The following is a 12,052-nucleotide window of genomic DNA, read 5'->3' on the forward strand; positions in this document are numbered from 1 at the left end:
CCAGGTCATTTTGGCTGCCGTCCAGCCTGACAGCAAAGTAGACCTGCAGCAACAGAGGGTGCCCAGACAGAAAGCAGCTCTGCAAATTAGGAGATAAAAGGCAATGTGTTTAGATCACTGGGAATAGCCTTAAGAGTACCCAAATGACAGTCACCCCAAGACAAGTGCTGCATACCCTGCACGGCTGCCGCTGTTTGAAAGGAACGCTGCACTTCAGACGAACCTGCCATACACTGGAGTTTATAGCTTCAGCCTGCAGAGAGAGCGCACAACACACTGAATAATTTATTGATATGGTAATAAAGCAGAAAATCTCATACGCTGACTCAGCACACTCCGTTGTGCTACATATGCTGTGAGGCGAGGAACGCATCAATGGCATTATAATAAGAGCTCGCGCAGTTCACCCTTTCATGTCCCACAAAACCTCTAGAAAAATCGGTCCTTACAGATGAGAAACATTTGCAATATTTTCTAAAATATTCTGATGTCATAAATATAGAGAGACTACATCATTACAATGACGCGTCATCCTATGTAAGCCCTCATTCAGACCTCCGTGATGAATGCACTTGTGGTATTTATGTTTTTCATGGCTATCCATAACCTTTGGTGCTATTCACATGTCTGTGTTTTTTCATGCACTGTGTATGTGCAAAACTTGACAGAGACATGACAGTTTTTTTCCGGAATGACGGATGACAAGAGTTTGTGAAAAACACAGAGCACACGGATGGCATACATGTGACATCTGTGTTCTGTAAGTGTTTAGGATTGAAAAGTAAAGGAGAAGCTTTGTAATTCATTTTTCCATCTGTGAAAATCACCGACGACCCCCTGACGAATAATTATACCTTCTCACTCAGCGTAAACTGACCTGTGGTGCACGTTTCAAATCCGCAATATGTCTATCACTCTTGTGGGTACGCTGAGCTTTATGTGTAGATTTTCTATATAGAATTGTATTAGATGCAGAAAATCCATAGGTAAAAAAGTATATGCATTTTCAGTGTGTTTCCACAGTGTGTTTTACGCATGTAATCCGCACATTAGTATATCAATAAAAAAAAAATATATTACATACACACACAGTTTAAAAAAATAAGGGAACACTAAAATGTGACATCCTAGATCTCAATGAATGAAAGATTCCCGTTGCAAATCTTTCATTATTACATAGTGGAATGGGTTAAAACAATAAAACACAAAATTGATCAATGTAAATCAAAATGAATATCCCATGGAGGTCTGATTTTCCACTTTGATTTTGAGTATCATTCCAAATCCAAATTAAACGCTGGTCCAACTTCAGTGAAAATATCTCAAGACAAGGACATGAGGCTCAGTAGTGTGTTTGGCCTCCACATGTCTGTATGACCTCCCTACAATGCCTGGGCATGCTCTTGATGAGGTGGCGATGTCCTCCTGAGGGATCTCCTCCTAGCCTTGGACTAAAGCAACAGTCAACTCCTGAATAGTCTGTGGAGGAATGCGGCATTAGTGGATGGAACAAGACATGATGTCCCAGATGTGCTCAATTGGATTCAGGTCTAAGGAACGGGCAGTCCATAGCATCAATGCCTTCATCATGTACAAAGTGCTTACACTTTTGATCCACATGAGTTTCTAATGGCAGTCAGCGTACCTCTGGCTAGCATATTGAGGGCTGTGCAGCCCTCCAAAGAAATGCTTCCCCACAGCATTACTAACCCACTGCCAAACCAGTCATGCTGGAGAATGTTGCCAGCAGCAGAACATTCTCCACGGCGTCTCCAAACTCTGTCATGTGCTCAGTGTGCACCTGCTCTCACCCATGAAGAGCACAGAGTGCCAATATCGAATCTGCCAATCTCTGTGTTCTCTGGCAATGCCAATCGCACTGCACAGTGTTGGGCTGTAAATTTGTAGATGCTGGGCCCTTATAGAGTCTACTTCTGTCAATTTGAGCAGACACATGGACATTAGAGGCCTGCCGGAGGTAACGGTCCTGCTGCTGAGTTGTTGCTCTCCTATGGCCTCCTCTACATCTCGTGGGGAAGTGGCCTGTCTACTGGTATTTGCTCCATGCTCTGGAAATTGTGCTGACAGACACAACTAAGTTTCTTGACAAAGCTCACGTTAATGTGCCATCCTGGATTAGCTGCACTATCTGAGCAACATCTGTGGGTTGTAGACCGCCTCATGCTACCGCTAGGGGTTAGAGCAATGACAAAGTGCAACAGTAACCAAAACAGCTAAAAAGGATGAGAACAGAGAAATGGTCTGTGGTCACCACCTGCAGAACCTCTCCTTTATGGGGGGGGGCGTAATGATTGCCTATCATTTCTACCTGTTGTCTTTTCCATTTGCACAACAGCAGTAGAAATTGATTCACAATCAGTGTTGCTTCATAAAGGGACAGGTTTACAGAAGTGTGAGTGACTTGGAGTTACATTGTTTCGTTTAAGTATTCCCTTTATTTTTTGACCAGTGTATAATAAATATTTATATACATATCTACACACACATACATTTATTTAGACTCCTTTAAATTTTTCACTCTGTTTCATTGCAGCCATTTGGTAAATTCAAAAAAATTCATTTTTTTCCCTCATTAATGTACACTCTGCACTCCATCTTGACAGAAAAAAAACAGAAATGTACAAAGTTTTGCAAATTTTTTAAGCAAGAAAAATGGAAATATCACATGGTCATACAGTGCTGGCCAAAAGGCCAAAAGTATTGGCACCCCTGCAATTCTGTCAGATAATACTCAGTTTCTTCTTGAAAATGACTGCAATCACAAATTCTTTGGTATTATTATCTTCATTTATTTTGCTTGCAATGAAAGGAAGGGAATTTTGTTTACTTACCGTAAATTCCTTTTCTTCTAGCTCCAATTGGGAGACCCAGACAATTGGGTGTATAGCTTATGCCTCCGGAGGCCACACAAAATATTACACTAAAAGTGTAAAGCCCCTCCCCTTCTGCCTATACACCCCCGTGCATCACGGGCTCCTCAGTTTTGGTGCAAAAGCAAGAAGGAGGAAAAAATTATAAATTGGTTTAAAGTAAATTCAATCCGAAGGAATATCGGAGAACTGAAACCATTCAACATGAAAAACATGTGTACACAAAGAACAACAGCCCGAAGGGAACAGGGGCGGGTGCTGGGTCTCCCAATTGGAGCTAGAAGAAAAGGAATTTACGGTAAGTAAACAAAATTCCCTTCTTCTTTGTCGCTCCATTGGGAGACCCAGACAATTGGGACGTCCAAAAGCAGTCCCTGGGTGGGTAAATAATACCTCATAATAGAGCCGTAAACGGCTCCGTCCTACAGGTGGGCAACCGCCGCCTGAAGGACTCGCCTACCTAGGCTGGCATCTGCCGAAGCATAGGTATACACCTGATAGTGTTTCGTGAAAGTGTGCAGGCTCGACCAGGTAGCCGCCTGACACACCTGCTGAGCCGTAGCCTGGTGCCGCAAGGCCCAGGACGCCCCCACGGCCCTGGTAGAATGGGCCTTCAGCCCTGAGGGAACCGGAAGCCCCGAGGAACGATAAGCTTCGAGAATTGGTTCCTTGATCCACCGAGCCAGGGTTGATTTGGAAGCTTGTGACCCTTTACGCTGGCCAGCGACAAGGACAAAGAATGCATCCGAGCGGCGCAGGGGCACCGTACGAGAAATGTAGAATCTGAGTGTTCTCACCAGATCTAACAAGTGCAAATCCTTTTCACATTGGTGAACTGGATGAGGACAAAAAGAGGGTAAGGAGATATCCTGATTGAGATGAAAGGGGGATACCACCTTAGGGAGAAATTCCGGAACCGGACGCAGAACCACCTTGTCCTGGTGAAACACCAGGAAAGGGGCTTTGCACGACAACGCTGCTAGCTCAGACACTCTCCGAAGTGAAGTGACTGCTACTAGGAAAACCACTTTCTGCGAAAGGCGTGAGAGAGAAATATCCCTCATTGGCTCGAACGGTGGTTTCTGAAGAGCCATCAGCACCCTGTTCAGATCCCAGGGTTCTAACGGACGCTTGTAAGGAGGGACGATGTGACAAACCCCCTGCAGGAACGTGCGTACCTGTGGAAGTCTGGCTAGGCGCTTCTGAAAAAACACAGAGAGCGCAGAGACTTGTCCCTTAAGGGAGCCGAGCGACAAACCCTTTTCCAATCCGGATTGAAGGAAGGACAGAAAAGTGGGCAAGGCAAATGGCCAGGGAGAAAAACCCTGAGCAGAGCACCACGACAGGAATATCTTCCACGTCCTGTGGTAGATCTTGGCGGACGTTGGTTTCCTAGCCTGTCTCATAGTGGAAATGACCTCTTGAGATAACCCTGAAGACGCTAGGATCCAGGACTCGATGGCCACACAGTCAGGTTGAGGGCCGCAGAATTCAGATGGAAAAACGGCCCTTGAGACAGCAAGTCTGGTCGGTCTGGTAGTGCCCACGGTTGGCCGACCGTGAGATGCCACAGATCCGGGTACCACGACCTCCTCGGCCAGTCTGGAGCGACGAGGATGGCGCGGCGGCAGTCGGCCCTGATCTTGCGTAACACTCTGGGCAACAGTGCCAGAGGAGGAAACACATAAGGGAGTTGAAACTGCGACCAATCCTGAACAAAAGCGTCTGCCGCCAGAGCTCTGTGATCTTGAGACCGTGCCATGAATGTCGGGACCTTGTTGTTGTGCCGGGACGCCATTAGGTCGACGTCCGGCAAGCCCCAGCGGCAACAGATCTCCTGAAACACGTCCGGGTGAAGGGACCATTCCCCTGCGTCCATGCCCTGGCGACTGAGAAAGTCTGCTTCCCAGTTTTCTACGCCCGGGATGTGAACTGCGGATATGGTGGAGGCTGTGGCTTCCACCCACAGTAGAATCCGCCGGACTTCCTGGAAGGCTTGCCGACTGCGTGTCCCGCCTTGGTGGTTGATGTATGCCACCGCTGTGGAGTTGTCCGACTGAATTCGGATCTGTTTGCCTTCCAGCCACGGCTGGAACGCCTTTAGGGCAAGATACACTGCCCTTATCTCCAGAACATTGATCTGAAGGGAGGACTCTGTCTGAGTCCAAGTACCCTGAGCCCTGTGGTGGAGAAAGACCGCTCCCCACCCTGACAGGCTCGCGTCCGTCGTGACCACCGCCCAGGATGGGGGCAGGAAGGATTTCCCCTTCGACAGAGAAGTGGGGAGAAGCCACCACTGAAGGGAAGCCTTGGCTGCCCGAGAAAGGGAGACGTTCCTGTCGAGGGACGTCGACTTCCTGTCCCATTTGCGGAGAATGTCCCATTGAAGTGGGCGCAGATGAAACTGCGCAAAAGGAACTGCCTCCATTGCTGCTACCATCTTCCCTAGGAAGTGCATGAGGCGCCTCAGGGGGTGTGACTGGCCTTGAAGGAGAGATTGCACCCCTGTCTGTAGTGAACGCTGTTTGTTCAGCGGAAGCTTCACTATCGCTGAGAGAGTATGAAACTCCATGCCAAGATATGTCAGTGATTGGGCCGGTGTCAGATTTGACTTTGGAAAATTGATGATCCACCCGAAACTCTGGAGAGTCTCCAGAGCAATGTTCAGGCTGTGTTGGCATGCCCCCTGAGAGGGTGCCTTGACAAGCAGATCGTCTAAGTAAGGGATCACCGAGTGTCCCTGAGAGTGTAGGATTGCCACCACTGTTGCCATAACCTTGGTGAAGACCCGTGGGGCTGTCGCCAGGCCAAAAGGCAGTGCCACGAACTGAAGGTGTTCGTCCCCTATGGCGAAACGCAGGAAGCGCTGATGCTCTGGTGCAATCGGTACGTGGAGATAAGCATCTTTGATGTCGATTGATGCCAGGAAATCTCCTTGGGACATTGAGGCGATGACGGAGCGGAGCGATTCCATCCGGAACCGCCTGGTTTTCACATGCTTGTTGAGCAGTTTTAGGTCCAGAACAGGACGGAAGGATCCGTCCTTTTTTGGCACCACGAACAAGTTGGAGTAAAAACCGTGACCCCGTTGCTGAAGAGGGACAGGGATCACCACTCCTTCCGCCTTCAGAGTGCACACCGCCTGCAGAAGAGTATCGGCTCTCTCGGGGGGCGGAGATGTTCTGAAGAAACGAGTCGGAGGACGAGAGCTGAACTCTATCCTGTAACCTTGAGATAGAATGTCTCTCACCCATCGGTCTTTTACCTGTGGCAGCCAGGCGTCGCAAAAGCGGGAGAGCCTGCCACCGACCGAGGATGCGGTTTGAGGAGGCCGAAAGTCATGAGGAGGCCGCTTTGGGAGCGGTTCCTCCGGCGGTCTTTTTAGGACGTGACTTAGACCGCCATGAATCGGAGTTCCTCTGATCTTTCTGAGGCCTTTTGGACGAGGAGAATTGAGACCTGCCCGCGGTCCGAAAGGACCGAAACCTCGATTGTACCTTCCGTGGTTGAGGTCTGTTTGGTTTGGACTGGGGTAAGGATGAGTCCTTTCCCTTGGGTTGTTTAATGATTTCATCCAATCGCTCACCAAACAAGCGGTCGCCAGACAATGGCAAACCGGTTAAGAACTTTTTGGAAGCAGAGTCTGCCTTCCATTCACGTAGCCACATGGCCCTGCGGACTACCACCGAATTGGCGGATGCTACCGCCGTACGGCTCGCAGAGTCCAGGATAGCATTAATGGCGTAGGACGCAAACGCCGACGCCTGAGAGGTGTCCTTAACACCACTTGCGGGGCAGATGTACGTGTGACCGTATTAATCTGCGCCTGACAAGCTGAGATAGCTTGGAGTGCCCATACGGCTGCGAATGCTGGAGCAAAAGACGCGCCGATAGCTTCATAGATGGATTTCAACCAGAGCTCCATCTGTCTGTCAGTGGCATCTTTGAGTGAAGCCCCATCTTCCACTGCAACTATGGATCTAGCCGCCAGTCTGGAGATTGGAGGATCCACCTTAGGACACTGAGTCCAGCCCTTGACAACATCAGGGGGGAAGGGATAACGTGTATCCTTAAGGCGCTTGGAAAAACGCTTGTCTGGACAATCTCGGTTTTTCTGGACTGCCTCTCTGAAGTCAGAGTGATCCAGAAACGTACTCAATGTACGCTTGGGAAACTTGAAACGGAATTTCTCCTGAGAAGCTGACTCCTCAATTGTAGGAGCTGGGGGAGAAATATCCAACACCTGATTGATGGTCGCTATAAAATCATTCACTACGGCGTCACCTTAAGGTGTATCTAGGTTGAGAGCGTCTTCAGGATCAGGATCAGAATCCTGATCTGTTACCTCCGCTTCATCCTCCAGAGAGTCCTCCTGCTGAGACCCTGAACAGTGTGATGAGGTGGAGGGAATTTCCCAGCGAGCCCGCTTAGGCGGCCTGGGACTGCGGTCCGTGTCAGAGACCTCACCCTGGGACCTATGGAGCACCCTAGGGGCACTTTGCTGTTCCAATTGAGGGGGACCTGGGGTCAAAGATTGAACAGTGCCCGGGGCCTGAATCACCGGTCTGGACTGTAAGGCTTCTAGTATTTTAGCAGACCATTTATCCATACTCTCAGACAGTTTGTCAGCAAAAGCTGCAAACTCCGTCCCTGTCACCTGGACAGTGGTAGCAGGTGGTTCCACCTGGGCCACCTGTAGCAGAGGCTCCGGCTGAGTAAGTGCCACAGGGGCCGAGCATTGCACACAATGAGGGTCAGTGGAACCTGCCGGTAGTATAGCTGCACATGAGGTACAGGTTGCAAAGTACGCCTGTGCTTTGGCACCCTTGCTTTTTGCGGACGACATGCTGTTGTCTCCTCTGAGAACAATCCAGGAGGGTATATAGCAAAAAATCAACAGAGCGACCGTACAGTTCAAATGTATAGCCTATAAGCCTATATATATATATATACACACTTCGGCACTCAGTGGGGCCAGCACCACAGGTGCTGCTTACCGACCGCTCAGAGCGGTTGTGTGATCACCAGATTCCCTGCCTGGGTCTCCCTGTGTTGTCTCTCCTCTCCAGCGTCTGAATCGCTGACAGGAATGGCTGCCGGCGTTCTGTGGGGAGGAGGGGACCATGGGCGTGCCCAAGAAAGTGCGGGAATCTAGTGCCCCAGTGTACTGAGTGAGGGGGGAGGAGGATACTAATGTATGCTCCAGCCCTCAGCGCTGACGATCTGTGCAGCGTCCCGCCCTTCCCCTGACTGGCAGGCCTGTGGGCGGGAATATGCGATACTAGGCCGCAGAAGCCGGGGACTAAAGTTATAAGCGCGGCCTGCAATAAGCGCGGCCGCGCGGTAGTCCCCGGCGCACTAACACACCCAGCAGTGCTGGAATGTGTATGGCACAAGCGCTCCATGCGCGGTCCCCACGGGGACACAGAGTACCTCACAGTAGCAGGGCCTTGTCCCTGACGATACCCGGCTCCTATCCAGCAGATTCCCCAGGGGCTGCGGAGGGAGCACGGTCCCCGTGCCTGGAGACCGATTCGGATCCCACTTCACCCAGAGCCCATAAGGGATGGGGAAGGAAAACAGCATGTGGCTCCTGCCTGTGTACCCGCAATGGGTACCTCAACCTTAACAACACCGCCGACAAAGTGGGGTGAGAAGGGAGCATGCTGGGGGCCCTGTTATGGCCCTCTTTTCTTCCATCCGACCTAGTCAGCAGCTGCTGCTGACTAAGCTGTGGAGCTATGCGTGGATGTCAGCCTCCTTCGCACAAAGCATAAAAACTGAGGAGCCCGTGATGCACGGGGGGTGTATAGGCAGAAGGGGAGGGGCTTTACACTTTTAGTGTAATACTTTGTGTGGCCCCCGGAGGCATAAGCTATACACCCAATTGTCTGGGTCTCCCAATGGAGAAACAAAGAAAACACAAAAGAGAATGAAACAAAAATCAAATCATTTATCATTTCACACAAAACTCCAAAAATGGGCCAGACAAAAATATTGGCACCCTAAAGCGGGCTTTACACACTGCGATATCGGTCCCGATATCGCTAGTGTGGGTACCCACCCCCATCTGTTGCGCGACACGGGCAAATCGCTGCCCGTGCCGCACAACATCGCCCAGACCCGTCACACATACTTACCTGCCCGGCGACGTTGCTGTGACCGGCGAACCGCCTCCTTTCTAAGGGGGTGGTCCATGCGCCGTCACAGCGACGTCACTGAGCAGCCGCCCAATAGCAGCGGAGGGCGGAGCTGAGCGGGACGTAACATCCCGCCCACCTCCTTCCTTCCGCATAGCGGCCGGGAGGCAGGTAAGGAGAGCTTCCTCGTTCCTGCGGTGTCACACGGAGCGATGTGTGCTGCCGCAGGAACGAGAAACAACCTCGTTACTGCTGCAGTAACGATTTTTGAGAATGGACCCCCATGTCACCGATGAGCGATTTTGCACGTTTTTGCAACGATGCAAAATCGCTCATCGGTGTCACACGCAACGGCATCGCCAATGCGGCCGGATGTGTGTCACCAATTCCGTGACCCCAACGAGTTCGCATTAGCGATGTCGTAGCGTGTAAAGCCCCCTTTAGCCTAATACTTGGTTGCACAACCTTTAGCCAAAATAACTGCGAACAACCACTTCCAGTAACCATCAATGAGTTTCTTACAATGCTCTGCTGGAATTTTAGACCATTCTTCTTTGGCAAACTGCTCCAGGTCCCTGAGATTTGAAGGGTGCCTTCTCCAAACATTTTGCGATCTCTCCACAGGTGTTCTATGGGATTCAGGTCTGGACTCATTGCTGGCCACTAGTAGTCTCCAGTGCTTTCTATCAAACCATTTTCTAGTGCTTTTAGAAGTGTGTTTTGGGTTATTGTCCTGCTGGAAGACCCATGACCTCTGAGGGAGACCCAGCTTTCTCACACTGGGCCCTACATTATGCTGCAAAATTTGTTGGTAGTCTTCAGACCTCAATGCCATGCACACGGTCAAGCAGTCCAGTGCCAGATGCAGCAAAGCAACCTCAAAACATCAGGGAACCTCCGCCATGTTTGACTGTAGGGACAGTGTTCTTTTCTTTGAATGCCTCTTTTTTTTTTCCTGTAAACTCTATGTTGATGGCTTTTCCCAAAAAGCTCTACTTTTGTCTCATCTGACCAGAGAACATTCTTCCAAAATGTTTTAGGCTTTCTCATGTAAGTTTTGGCAAACTCCAGCCTGGCTTTTTTAATGTCTCGGAGTAAGAAGTGGGGTCTTCCTGGGTATCCTACCATACAGTAACTTTTCATTCAGACGCTGACGGATAGTACGGGTTGACAATGTTGTACCCTCGGACTGCAGGGCAGCTTGAACTTGTTTGGATGTTAGTCGAGGTTCTTTACCCACCATCCGCACAATCTTGCGTTGAAATCTCTCGTCAATTTTTCTTTTCCTTCAACATCTAGGGAGGTTAGCCACAGTGCCATGGGCTTTAAACTTCTTGATGACACTGCGCACCGTAGACACAGGAACTTTCAGGTCTTTGGAGATGGACTTGTAGCCTTGAGATTGCTCATGCTTCCTCACAATTTGGATTCTCAAGTCCTCAGACAGTTCTTTGGTCTTCTTTCTTTTCTCCATGCTCAATGTGGTACACAGAAGGACACAGGACAGAGGTTGAGTCAACTTTAATCCATGTCATCTGGCTGCAAGTGTGATTTAGTTATTGCCAACACCTGTTAGGTGCCACAGGTAAGTTACAGGTGCTGTTAATTACACAAATTAGAGAAGCATAACATGATTTTTCAAACAGTGCCAATACTTTTGTCCACCCCCTTTATGATTGGTGTGGAATTATATCCAATTTGGCTTTATGACAATTTTTTTTTAATTTTTTTTCATTGAAGACAAATTAAATGAAGATAATAATACCAAAGAATTTGTGATTGCAATCATTTTCAAGAATAAACTGAGTATGATCTGACAGAATTGCAGGGGTGCCAATACTTTTGGCCAGCACTGTAAGTATTCAGACCCTTTGCGCAGTATTGCGCACCCTTTTGAGCTAGTACAGCCATGTGTCTTCTTGGGAATGATGCAACACGTTTTTCACACCTGGATTTGGGGATACTCTGCCATTCTTCCTCGCAGATCCTCTCCAGTTCTGTCAGGTTGGATGGTGAACATTGGTGGACAGCCATTTTCAGGTTTCCCCAGAGATGCTCAATTGTGTTTAGGTCAGGTCTCTGGCTGGGCCAGTCAAGAATGGTCATAGAGTTGTTCTGAAGCCACTGCTTTGTTATTTTAGCTGTGTGCTTAGTCATTGTCTTGTTGGAAGGTGAACCTTCGACCAAGTCTGATGTCCAGAGCACTCTGGAAGAGGTTTTCTTTCAGGATCTCTCTGTACTTGAACGTATCATCTTTCTTTCAATTGCAACCAGTCGTCCTGTCCCTGCAGCTGAAAAAACACCCCCATAGCGTGATGCTGCCACCGCCATGTTTCACTGTTGGGGTTGTATTGGGCAGGTGATGAGCAGGGCCTGGTTTTCTCCACACATAGCGCTTAGAATTATCACCAAAAAGTTTTATGCTCGTCTCATCAAACCAGAGAATCTTTCTCATGCTCTTGGAGTCCTTCATGTGTTTTTTTGCAAACTATGCGGGCTTTCATATGTCTTGCACTGAGGAGAGGCTTCCGTTGGACCACCCTGCCATAAATGCTCGACTGGTGGAGGGCTGCAGTGATAGTTGACTTTGTGCAACTTTCTCCCATCTCCCTACTGCATCTCTGGAGCTCAGCCACAGTGATCTTGGGGTTCTTCTTTACCTCTCACCAAGGCTCTTCTCCCACGATTGCTCAGTTTAGCTGGACGGCCAGGTCTAGGAAGAGTTCTGGCGGTCCCAAACTTCTTCCATTTAAGTATTATGGAGGCCACCATGCTCTTAGGAACCTTGAGTACCGCAGAAATTCTTTTGTAACCTTGGCCAGATCTGTGCTGTGTCACAATTCTGTCTCTAAGCGCCTTGGGCAGTTCCTTTGACCTCATGATTCTCATTTGGTCTGACTTGCACTGTGAGCTGTGAGGTCTTATATAGACAGGTGTGTGCCTTTCCAAATCAAGTCCTATCAGTTTCATTAAACACAGCTGGACTCCAATGAAGGAGTAGAACCATCTCAAGGAGGATCA

At 49.2% G+C, this 12,052-nt stretch overlaps 1 protein-coding gene across 1 annotated transcript in view; it reads right to left on the reverse strand.

Annotated features, from left to right (window-relative positions):
• The window catches only part of TMEM131L (transmembrane 131 like), a 240,091-nt gene that overhangs the window by 119,052 nt on the left and 108,987 nt on the right, over positions 1–12,052 (reverse strand). The window contains exons 8-9 of the mRNA XM_075347720.1: positions 176–253; positions 1–79 (exon numbers count right to left, since the gene is read on the reverse strand). The exon at positions 1–79 is cut by the window's left edge and continues 72 nt beyond it. Of these exons, the coding sequence (XP_075203835.1) occupies positions 1–79; positions 176–253 (157 nt within the window). The remainder of the gene's footprint in view (positions 80–175; positions 254–12,052) is intronic.

Source organism: Anomaloglossus baeobatrachus, chromosome 1 (assembly GCF_048569485.1).
Source record: "Anomaloglossus baeobatrachus isolate aAnoBae1 chromosome 1, aAnoBae1.hap1, whole genome shotgun sequence".
Taxonomy (NCBI): Eukaryota; Metazoa; Chordata; class Amphibia; order Anura; family Aromobatidae; genus Anomaloglossus; species Anomaloglossus baeobatrachus.